Source organism: Astatotilapia calliptera, chromosome 12, assembly GCF_964374335.1.
Source record: "Astatotilapia calliptera chromosome 12, fAstCal68.1, whole genome shotgun sequence".
NCBI lineage: Eukaryota > Metazoa > Chordata > Actinopteri > Cichliformes > Cichlidae > Astatotilapia > Astatotilapia calliptera.
In genome coordinates, this window is record NC_137433.1 from 10,634,856 (window position 1) to 10,647,178 (window position 12,323).

At 39.3% G+C, this 12,323-nt stretch overlaps 1 protein-coding gene across 1 annotated transcript in view; it reads right to left on the minus strand.

Moving 5' to 3' along the window:
• Window positions 1-12,323, minus strand: part of si:ch211-158d24.2 (multiple epidermal growth factor-like domains protein 9) — a 45,067-nt gene that overhangs the window by 2,093 nt on the left and 30,651 nt on the right. Inside the window, exons 4-5 of the mRNA XM_026187179.2 lie at window positions 8,751-8,900; window positions 159-428 (exon numbers count right to left, since the gene is read on the minus strand). Of these exons, the coding sequence (XP_026042964.1) occupies window positions 159-428; window positions 8,751-8,900 (420 nt within the window). The remainder of the gene's footprint in view (window positions 1-158; window positions 429-8,750; window positions 8,901-12,323) is intronic.

Genomic DNA, 12,323 nt, shown 5'->3' on the forward strand with positions numbered 1-12,323 from the left:
GATTTTATTTTTAAACATTTGAGACTACAGCAGACCTTTTCTTCCAAATTTTAACCCATTATTTTTATTCCTTCACTTAAGTAGCTTTGCATGGTTTGTAGTTCTATATAATGCTCGTTTGTAATCATCTTCAACCCAGCAGTGTGTTTTGGACTTACTCGGATGGGTGCAGTTAAGTTTGCGGTTGTCCCCTATGAAGCCGGGAGCACAAAGCTGGCACTGCGTCCCAGTAGTGCCGTTGATGCAGCGGAGGCAGTGGCCAGTGTCAGGGTGACAGAGCTGGGGCGGGCCCAGAGGGTCTGCATTTCCATTGCAGTCACATGGAACACAAATCCTAGCTGATTTGTAGAAACCAGCACTGCACTCAACACAGTGTGGTTTGCTGTACTGGGGAAGGCACTGGTCACATACTGGAGAGCCACTTTGATCTGTACAGGAACAGAGGAAGTTGCACATCAGCTGCTGATCACTGCTATTTATGACTTTCAAGTACACAAGCATGATCTGAGCTTTGTTTGAGATTTAAGTTTACTCATGTTAAATATGAGCATTTGCTAGATTACACTTACTGCAGGGACAAAAAGAATGTTAAACACATATAAAAAAAAAACCCCCACATCAAAACACATTCTTTAGTCTCAACTTTGATCGCTATATCATTAACATACATCCATCTTATTTCTTCTGCTTTACCAGGAGTTTATCCCAGCTGCCACAGGGTGAGAAGCAGTTTGCACCCTGCCATCAGTCTGTCACATATATTACAAGCAGAGGTTCTAAAATCTAGCTGTAATGATGACTAGCAATATTATGTTGTGTTTTCTGAAGAACCCTCTGAACATGTATGATCTTGTGTTATATTATACAGCCCGAAATGAAACAGCTATTGTCGGGCCACTAGGTGGCTCAAGCTGACAGTATATGGATGTGAGAGAACCATGTTGTGTCATATCTCCAGAGGAGGGTGTGATTTTCCCTGTTTGTCCTGTGCAACTCAGTGAAAACACAGAGTGCTTATGCCTCAGCCAGGCCCACTATGAAGTACTCTGAAAAGGTTTTACATTTTTTTAGTGTTTTTTTTTTTTAAATTCTGGGTTAAAAAAAACAACAGTGATTTGTTTAAAGCTCAGTAATAGCTTGTATTCAACCAGAATTTACATGAACACTGTTCATCTGCAACAAGTGCATGTCAAATGTCAGCTTTCTCCTAGCCTTGAGCCACTGGTCACATGACATCTTCTGGCACGTCAAACAGAGACTGCAGTACTGAAGTGCACTCCCTTCAACAGCGTTGTGTCACCAAGACACCACCGTCATTGGCCTCATTCAGGATGGTGATGAGTCTGCATACCGGCAGGAAGTTGAGGTACTCTGGTGCAGTCAGCACAACCTGGAGCTGAACGCTCTTAAGACTGTAGAGATGACAGTGGACTTCAGGAGACATCCCTCAACTCTGCTCCCCCTCACCATATCAGACAGCCCTGTGTCGACAGTGAAGATCTTCAAGTTCCTGGGTACCACCATCTCCCAGGACATGAAGTGGGAGACCAACATCAACTCCATCCTCAAAAAGACCCAGCAGAGGATGTACTTCCTGAGACAACTGGGGAAGTACAGTCTTCCATAGGAGCTGCTAATCCAGTTCTACACTGCAGTCACAGTCTGGTATGGTGCAGCCACTAAACAGGACAGGAGCAGACTGCAGCGGACTGTACGGGCAGCAGAAAGGATCATCGGCGTCCCCCTGCCCTCCATCCAGGACCTGTACCTCTCAAGAACCAGAAAATGGTCAGGGAAAATCATCACAGACCCCTCACACCCTGGACACATACTTTTTGACCTGCTGCCCTCTGGCAGACGGCACAGAAGCCTGCAGACCAGGACCATCTGACATAGGAGCAGTTTCTTTCCCCTTGCCATCTCCCTTCTAAACGGTTGACCTGTCGCACTGCTCCCACTGCCAGACTGCAACTGCACTTTATGTGCATTCTGTAGTATTCATTCCACCTCATTTAATTGCTGTCATCCTGTATACTATGTATATAAGTTTAGATTGGTTATTTATAGTTGGTTTACACAGCTTTGTGTATGTATGTGTATGCATGTATAATGTATATATCGACACGTGTGTGTGTGTGTGTGTGTGTGTGTGTGTGTGTGATTTACATTGCTGTGCTTGAGAGTCACCATCTACCGGAACCAAATTCCTTGATTGTGTCTGCACATATACATGGCCAATAAACACGATTCTGATTCTGAAGTAAACATGGTGGCAGCCTTGATGATTAATCAAACCAAATGATCAACGCTAGGGGTGGGTTTTTATAATCGATTCATCGATTAAAATCGATTCTGGCTTGGATAACGTAAAATCGATTCATTTAAATCCTGAATCTATTTTTTTAATATAAATTTATTTTGCTTGAAATGCCAGAATCTTTGGTGACATCTCACAAAATTTCAAGAACCACCAAACAGTTAAGACAGTAAATGAGAGCAGGTACACGGATTCTGCACATAGACTTAAACACACAGTGCGACCCGCGGATCAGAATCAGTTAGATGTCGCCTTTCTCACGGTTGGGGCTGAAAGCCGACAGCTCGCTGATCCTGATGTTTCGGCGGGTCCGCGCTTTGTGTTTACGCCCTTTTTGCGCCGATTCTAAAGCTGTTAGTTTGATCTCTCTCCAAACAATATTGACCGAACCAGCAGCAAAAGAAGATCCAAACGATTCACATAAAATTGTCATGAATTCACTCTGACTTTTACTGTTTTGCTTCCACCGCGATGCACAGCTCTCTCTCTCTCTCTCTCTCTCCCTCCCCCCCCCCCTCTCTCTCTCTGTACTTCAAGAACAGTTTCCCTTTCTTCATTATTCGCTTGCTTGTTACGCACCAGTCTACTGTTGTTTACAGCGCTGTCAGCCGCTGTTTTTTTCCCTTTTACATTCTTCCGAAAAGAAAACCTCATTTCTGCTGTTCAATACTGAACAAATTTAAACTTTTTAAAATTATTCAAAATGCAAAACGCTTAACCGTGTCTCTAATAAAACCGCTGTAACTTCAGAGGTAATGTTCATATGTTGATTAATGGTTTTCTTTCGTTTTTGATGTACTGCAGAATATTTTTATAAAATCCCAGGCCAGGAAAATCACCTTCATGTTTTTCTGTGTTTTATCTTCAGCTACTTTGACACAAAGGCATCTGCTGTGATGCTCACACCTTTGATAAAGTCTTGCGTGTGTCAGCTTCCTTTTTATTGATACAAAAATATGTAAATGTACTGATTTGAATTATAATATTTCTGACTGTCAAAATTTCCCAGATTTAAATCGAATCGAATCGAATTAAATCGAATTAAATCGAATCGTGGATCGAATCGATTCGGGACCTTGTGAATCGGAATTGAATCGATTCTAGAAATCAGTGACGATACCCAGCCCTAATCAACGCCTTATTTGAACAAGTAAATCAAGTCTGAATTGGATAAATTTCTTATCTGCCAAATGATTAGAATTCTTATTTTGTAATAAGTATTCAGTTTTAGATTTTAATTACAAGTAATATTATTTTAAGCTAAGTATGTGTTACACTGCCCAAAGGGCTCTAGTGTTTGGCTAACCAGCCTTTGCTTTTAAAGGGTTAATCTGTCTGCAGTAGGAGGATTTTTGCCATATGACTTAGAGGTGGGAATCATCCCCATGACACAAAATTATCACAATAATTCATTCAAAATGTGGTATTATTGTGATTTTGAACATTTAGTGATATGCTTAGTATTGCAATTTATTACCTTTTGTCAACTACAAATTGTCAAAGTCAAACCTTTCCAGTATCTTTTTTAATTAATAAAAGTTATCTCATGTCAGTTATCTTTTTGGCTGCAAAATGACATCAAGCATATAATATGGGCAGAAATCTGTGACATTTTCAAACCATAAATTCAATTTCAAATTAGACTAATTCAAATTCAGTTTCTGATGGCACAGATTTCTGCCCATAATACAACGCTGCCAGTAAAAACCGCCATAATTGCCATAAGACAAAAATCAGTCAAGTCTGCAATCAGTCTGAAATTGAACTTGAATCCCCTCGAGTTGTGCTTATTGAGAGACTCATACAGACTGATGACAACATGTTGGCAATCTGTTTGCATTTATAAATTAAACAGCAAGTATTTGCAAACTTTCAACAATCTGTCAGAGAGTTATTTCAGTCAGTCCAAGAGAATATGAGAACAACATAGGTAACTATCACTGAAGAATTCATAGTAAGACCAGTGGTCATCCTGAGGCATCTTAATTGGCGCCATTAAAAACTAAGGAGCAGCGTTGCTCCTTCTCAGCCACTGCTTGTCCAACTCTGGAACAACTCTGGTCTAAGTTATAATTAAACTAATTTAAGTGACTGAATTGTATCACAATACATTATGCTGCTAACAAAGCTTTGTCTCTTTGAGAGCATATGCACAAGCTAATGTGTGCTAATGTAAAGCTAGCCAAGAACGGAGACTGATGCTCAAGCCCAGTGCACGCTGACCCCAGCCCTGAACTTCAACAGACAACAGGGATGTGCAGTCTTCCAGAATAGTAGTGTTTCTATTTCTATTTCTACATGTTTCTACAGTAGAACATTGAGGTGATTACCTTGGAGTCTTTTTTGGCCCATTTTCAACTTCTCTTTGTGTATCTGATGTAACTGACCAAGCCTGCAAAATTACTTTTACACACATGCGTGTGCAACAGACAAAACACAACATCAAGATGGTGGGGATTGGAGGATTGTGTTATTTACCTGGTAGAGGGGAGTTTTTAACACATCATATAGCAAACATTTACTTCAATCTAAAGGGGTTAGACAGGTTAGTAGTGAATATTCCACCAATATAGGTAAAAAGTTTTTGCAACATGAACAATATGGCAAACGGTCCCATTGTTTTCCCCTTTTCAACACAAGCTGACAAGCCTGCAGTTCCATTTTACTGGTTCCCAGATTGCTCTTCTCATCAAAACACTGTTGCTGTCCAAAGAATAACAGGTTCCAACTTTCTTATAACAAAGACTGGTTTCTGGCACAGAACCACAGAATGTGTGCTCCAAAACTAGGAGCCACTGATTTTCTTCTGACAGAACTTAGTTCTGCACTGCTCAAAGTTCTGCTCTGAAACTTGTTGAAAAGTGTGTGTGTCAACATGTTGGTGGTGGAAAATAAGTAAAGAAAAGAACCATCAGTTTGGTTCTTAAATGTTCTTTTTATTTCTTTGACGCAATCTGATTCTGCAGTGGGATAAATCTCACTGATACCTGAGCTACTAAACCTTACTGTTCGAGCTTTGATTTGATGTGTAAAACTGAACAGCAAAAACTGGGTCATTGAGCAGGGGGTGAAGGCACACAATTTGGCTATGAGAAGTTGAGAACTCGTATAAATAATGTGTGTGACACTGCAGCATAGTAGACCATTCCCTCTCCAGTCGTCAGCACAGGAGAGCTGTTGGCATTGAATGATTTAAGCACAGATAGCTGCCTTCCAGTGGCCTAGATGTTGGTCTCCATCTACTGTAGTTACACGGCTGTGTTGATTTCCAGCAAAACTAAGGAAGGCACATCTGATAAGGTTGATTTAACCTCTGCTGGGGGTTTAAAGGCAGTCACCTGCTGGGTTATACAACCAAAAGGAAACAGGAGCTGCTTTGCAAGCGAAAAGTGCAAAGCACTCCTCTTTCCAACAGCACACACATACACACATTTGAGTGGTACTGTTAGGCAGGCAGGTCCCACATACACAATTATATAAGACAAGACGATTTAAACAAATGAGTCAAAATATCTGATGAAGCTTAGAATAAACTGAAATACCCTGACTGTTCTATACCACTGGGTAAAGACACAATCATACATGGATGATTTAATATGTGTGACCCACATTCTGAACTGGTGCAATGCTCCATTTCACCTCTCCGAGTGTCAGTACAGAGGATATTCATTTACTGCAACAGGCCACATCAGCACATTTAGGAAGCATCTGCCCCTCACAGTGGAGCCATGATACTGCATTGTGGCATCTTCTCACTTGTCACTGTTGCCGGGGCAACCTATACAGGGAGGCTGATCTCTTTCCAGTTCTAGTCTTGAGTCTGTGAGATCCTCGACAGCTGTGCACCACTAACATGAGAGCACCTCACCCTGTGAACCATCCCAAGCATATTTCAAGCTGTCTAAATAGAGGACACGATGATGCCCATCCCCCTGCTCCAGTCTGCTGCTGCCTGGGTGGCGCTGAAATGGCCCAGCTGTGAACATGCCGTCCCAGCTACGCTCTGCCTGGTTCATGTCCCATCCCCTCCCTCCCACATTTTGTAACCTCTGCTATGGCCCCTGGCAGTGGCAACCCTGATCCGCCAGTCTAAGTGCATCTATACATGGCTGTTGCCATGCAGGCCACCACCAATAGTGGTGATGTAGCAAAGCTGTGTGCCCCAAAAGGGGGAAGGGCAAGGTGATAGAAGACAATAAGCAGTAGAAAGCGAGGCCAGTGATGCAATGCTGAACGCAAACCTCCAAAGGCAGTTTGCAGAAAGGGTTATGGTGCAGTTCAACAAGGATGAGCTGTGATGTCTGAAGCACACAAACTCACACCATGAGAGACTCATCACTTGCACAGCACATGTAGCAAGGTTCCTGGTCATATTTTATTTAACGCCTGGAATGAAGTTCAGGCAATTTGAAGGTAACTGCCAAATTCCCTTGTTTGGTGGACAGCACAGTATCTTATTTGAAATTAAATAACTGCATTTCAAAACTGCAGTATTCTGCAGGTTCATCACATGCAAACTGGTCTGCCTTGCATTTGCTTTAGTTTCAGCTGATTCTTAACTTAAGTATATCTAAGGAAGTATATCTATGCATGTTCTTTCATAGGATGGAGCCTATCCCAGCTGTCTTAGGGCGAGAGGCAAGCTACACCCTGTACAGGTCGCCAGTTGCAGGGCTAACACATAGACACCAACAACACTTTGCCCTCACATTCGCACCTATGGGCAATTTAGAGTTTCCAGTTAACCTATTCCCACTAACTGCATGTCTTTGGACTGTGGAAGGAAGCCAGAGTACCCGGAGAGAACCCACGCAATTAAACCTATTTACAACAATTTGAAAAGGTGTGTTTTTTAAACTTCAAAACAATAGCAATTGAAAGGCTTTCTTTACTGACATATTGATGACAAGCTCATCTTTGGTCCATGATTTTTTCTCTATTACATATATATGTTATTTATGTTATGTGTTTCTCACTCACCAAATGTTAAATTTTGATTTTTTTTACTCAAGAAAATTGAAGGTGATTGCACATTGATATGGGACATGTGATACACCATTTTATCATTTCAAACATTGTTGTTGACCAGATGCTGATCTTCATTTTTTTTTTTTAACTACTTCCTTGCGATGAAATTAAAGGAAGAATTGAGGTAGTCTGAGAATGTTATAGAGACTGTAGTTCAACTCAGATGTCAGCTCCACAGAGACCTCCAGGAGGTTGTGGAAGTAGGGCAGCAGCAGCCTGAGGTGAAAGAAGTGGGAACTAGAGTGCTGATTTTTGTTTGGAAACGTCGAAAAGACTGTGGTTTACAGTTGAAAAGTTATCAGAAAAGCGCAAAGGAAATAATTGATACTCAATTTCCAAAAAAGTTGTTTTTGCAAGTCAGTTAAATCCCACATATAAATAAAAATAATACAAAAAGAACATATCTAATGTTGTGACTTGCAACCATGTTGGCATTTAAAAAAATACTGCATTTTAACACACATATCAGTAAAATTCAAGAAATGTTGCAATACACTTGGTGAAATATACACAAATAATAAGATCAGTTAATTACACGACTGGATATAGAAAAAAGCAGCAGATAACAATAGGGAGAGAATTATCACTTTTCATAGATGGTATGTTTCCAAACTGTTCAGCAATTTTTGAAATCATTATAATTTCAGAAAAATAAGCCATGCTAATGTAATATCTTAAAGGACTGAAAGAATCCTAAAATGACAATGTGAGTGACTCATCTTTGAGCAGTGAAGCAGCACTGTATTTAATGGTACAGTCACAGGGTGCAAAGCAGTGGCTGCACAGTGAGAAACATGCTGCTGTTATCATATTCAAAATGAGTTTATATCTGGAATAAACTTTCTCAGTTTCAATATGTTGCCTTTGAAATAATAGTTTTCTTTCAAATGTACAGTGGATTGCAAATCACTGGATTCTCTTTATACTTTACATTTTATGCGGTGTTGTGAATAGGCAAATCCAGGAACAGGACCAGACCTTGAAAGGCTCATTTTAATTTCACTCCATTCAAAATCTGCCAACAAACACAAGGTATGTATGCAGTATATGTGGTATTATATGTAGTTTGCTTTTTAGGTTATCTAACATTTGGCTGCTGGTTGCTTATCTACATAATTTCTCTGATGTCACCTTCTTTCCTTTTCATTACATCTCCCTTTGACTGCATTTCTCTTTTTAGTTTGTATAACCAGCCAACAGTAGACACCATGATGTCATTCCGAGTTATTTTCAGCAATAACAGCTTGAAGGTGGAAAATGCTTTCCAAGACATCATCACTGTCAGGTTTTTATGTCATAAATCCCAGGATTAATGGAGTATAAAGCCAGGAGGCCAGATCTGCTTAATCACTGCAACAAGCCATTGGATGAGCGCTAAATGCCTGACATGTGAACAAGTGCTCACCAGTGTGACAGGTGCCATTGGAGGTGGAGTTAGAGCAGGGGCATGGCACACAGGCTTCGGTCAGGGCAGCTCCAGGACTGCGGTAAAAACCAGGCTTGCAGTTCTCACAGTTCAATCCGTGGGTGTTGCCCTCGCAGTTCAGACACACTCCTGAAAGGTAGAACAAAGGTCACAAGATTAGCTGTTATTCTTTCTTGATCTGCTTATGACAGAAAACGAAAGTAGTTGGTTATATAACAATGTAATCTGACGACATTTTAAAAATCTAAAGCAAAGTTTTTTAAGACCTTTTTAAGACACTCAACAAATGTGAGTTACACTCTCAGTCGGAGGAACTCTCATTTATACAGTTTTAAATATAAAGCAATACTCAGATTGGTGCCTTCCTATTAGGGCTGAACGATATATCGCATTTGCGATAATATCGCGACATGATCAAGTGCAATTTTCTAACCGCAAAGGCTGCGATTATACTGCGATTATAAGGCTGTCCAAATTACTACCATATCCCAGAATTCATAGCGCGGCCCAGCCAAACTCCAGTTTCCAGCAATGGCGGCCGCTACTAAGTTTTAAAATTACTCATACTAATCTTTCTGGGTCACAAAATAAACTTTTAACATATTTTCAGGCGAGAAAGTAGTTGTGTAAACATCAAATATCTGCTCGGTTTATCAAGATATCCCATATTTGCAAAAGTGCTTCGATGTTTTCAGAGGCGTCTGCTACCCACCAGCTCGACAGCTAGCCGGGAGCTCGAGGATTACTGATGCGGCCGAGAACGGCACAACTCCCGGCACATCATTTTCAGATCACCGCGGAGTTTCGCTGCTCGGGTTAAACGTAATATATAAGTCACTTAGACAACCTAAAAATGTTATTGTTGGGCTTTTTTCAGTGTTTTGTTTGTTCGTGAGTAAATCGGTTTGGCTGAGATTAAAGTTATTAGATTAGATAAAATAAAACTTTATTAATCCCCCGGGTGGGTTCCTCCTTGGTTTTCACACAGCTGACTAAACGTCAAACAGAAAACTTATTAAACAGAAGTATGAGACAGTCGAGAATTTACACCAGTGTCTGGTTATATTTTAGATAGCAAGAAGCAGACGGCCGAGTTTATTAAACTCCACCGAGACAGCGGTGACGCTAATCAGAACTAGCCTTCTGATTAGCTAATCAGAAGGCTAGACCGTCCAATTTGACGCCTTTAAACTTTAAAGGCGTGTTTGTGTGTGTGTTTATACAATTGCTATTATGTTTGCACTTTATGTGTAATGTTACTGACTGCAGAGATCAGTAAGATGTGTGTATTTTTTATTTATTAGTTTTATTTATTTAATATTATTTTTTAATTGAATGACTGTCTAGTAGTTCACAGATGTCGAAAAACTGAGTGTGGTAAAGCCACTGATTTTTTTTTATGTATATTTCTGCAATCTGCACATTGTACTGACTTTCATTTTAATGTTTACACCAGAGTTCCTTGTCAGCACTTTATGCTCAGATGTTTGTAAGCTAAAAATAAACTATTGTGTATGTTCAAATATACTGTTGTGATTGAAGAAGTTAAATAAAAATGTCAGTCATCAATTCATGCATCACCTCATGTCATCATAACAGAGGTCTGTCTTCCAGGAAAGAACAGTTTAAAATTAATGTAATATAGTATTGGCCATACTATATGATGTATTGCTTGTCTTTGTTTAATAATACAGAAGACAAAGACCTTAAAAAATAATCGCATATCGCATCGCAATCGCAATATTGGGGCAAAAAATCGCAATTAGATTATTTTCCATAATCGTTCAGCCCTAATGCGATTACATTAAAGCAATTGGTCAATCCAGGATTGGTATGTTGTAACAGGCCAGGATGTTACCTTGGAGTTCAATATAACCTCGACATACTTCATCCTGAAGTGAGCTGTGGTTTTTATTGAATGATTAAGTATATATAGTAACATGAAAGTTAAAAATCCATTCCTGTTAACATGCTCAAAGCATTCTAAAAGTATTTCTCTTTGGCCCACCTGGCTGCCTGCATGTAGTGCAAGGTGATTGCTTTGCAATGTGCCAGATTATCTTAAACCTTAAACCAAATTCACCATTTCGCTATTACATTAGATTACTTAAAACTCTAAATGGCAATAGGCTAGCCAGTGAGTTCCAATAGCCAGATCACATCCAAGAGTTTTGATGAATTAGGTCATGGAATCAACTTCAAACAGGGTTTACTGTCTGTTTGGTAGCTCGCAGTTCAGCGATATTAGCATGCTAGTTGGCGTTCAGCAATATTAGCTGCACATTTGGTGAAATTGCAACTGTTACCTTAAGCGGTCTCAGCATAGTTGTTGCTTTGTCCTCACAGCCATTTGATATGTTTTAGAATGTGGTTAAGTATGTCAACCCAAGGAAGCTCTAATAGATTATTTGGCTATTTCCTGATAGACATTAAATGAGGTTCCTGTAAGAGCGAATAATGGTTTGATGGTATGTTTAAAAAAATAGGAATCATGACTCTTACTCCTCACCCTGATGGTAAACAGTGAAAACTATTAAAAAATATGTATTTTTTTGTCTGACCACCAGTCCAGAATCCAAAGACATTTTACTGCTATGTATTAACAAAAACATCAAATACACTCTGCTTCAAGACTTTTTGCATTGTTTTGCACTAGTAGTTGCTTGTTTATGAAAACCCAAATATAATAAAAGATTTTAGTATGGTTCTGTGTTAATTTTTTGTAATTAACATTTATTGAGATTAAAGAACTCTTTTTAAGGGATACCTGGCCAAGATGCCACCAGCAACTATCTCACAATTACAAAAATTATACAATAAAACACACGCCATAACAACACACACAAACAAATTAATTAATTAATTTAATATTCAATTAAAATTGAAACCATTTCATGTTTTGGAATTGGTCTGAAGGATTCTTAGTTTTGCTTTAAAGCACTTGATGAAATGAATTCTGTCATTTCCAGTCATTCTGCACAAAAGCTCTTTTTGCCAAGTTCAGTTCATGCAAGTACAACAGAAAGCAACAAGTAACCTTGTGGACGGAGAAATTACCAGCATGTTGCATTGCAAACAGGGAACATATATAGGAAGTAGGGCTGAACGATTATGGAAAATAATCTAATTGCGATTTTTTGCCCCAATATTGCGATTGCGATGCGATATGCGATTATTTTTTAAGGTCTTTGTCTTCTGTATTATTAAACAAAGACAAGCAATACATCATATAGTATGGCCAATACTATATTACATTAATTTTAAACTGTTCTTTCCTGGAAGACAGACCTCTGTTATGATGACATGAGGTGATGCATGAATTGATGACTGACATTTTTATTTAACTTCTTCAATCACAACAGTATATTTGAACATACACAATAGTTTATTTTTAGCTTACAAACATCTGAGCATAAAGTGCTGACAAGGAACTCTGGTGTAAACATTAAAATGAAAGTCAGTACAATGTGCAGATTGCAGAAATATACATAAAAAAAAATCAGTGGCTTTACCACACTCAGTTTTTCGACATCTGTGAACTACTAGACAGTC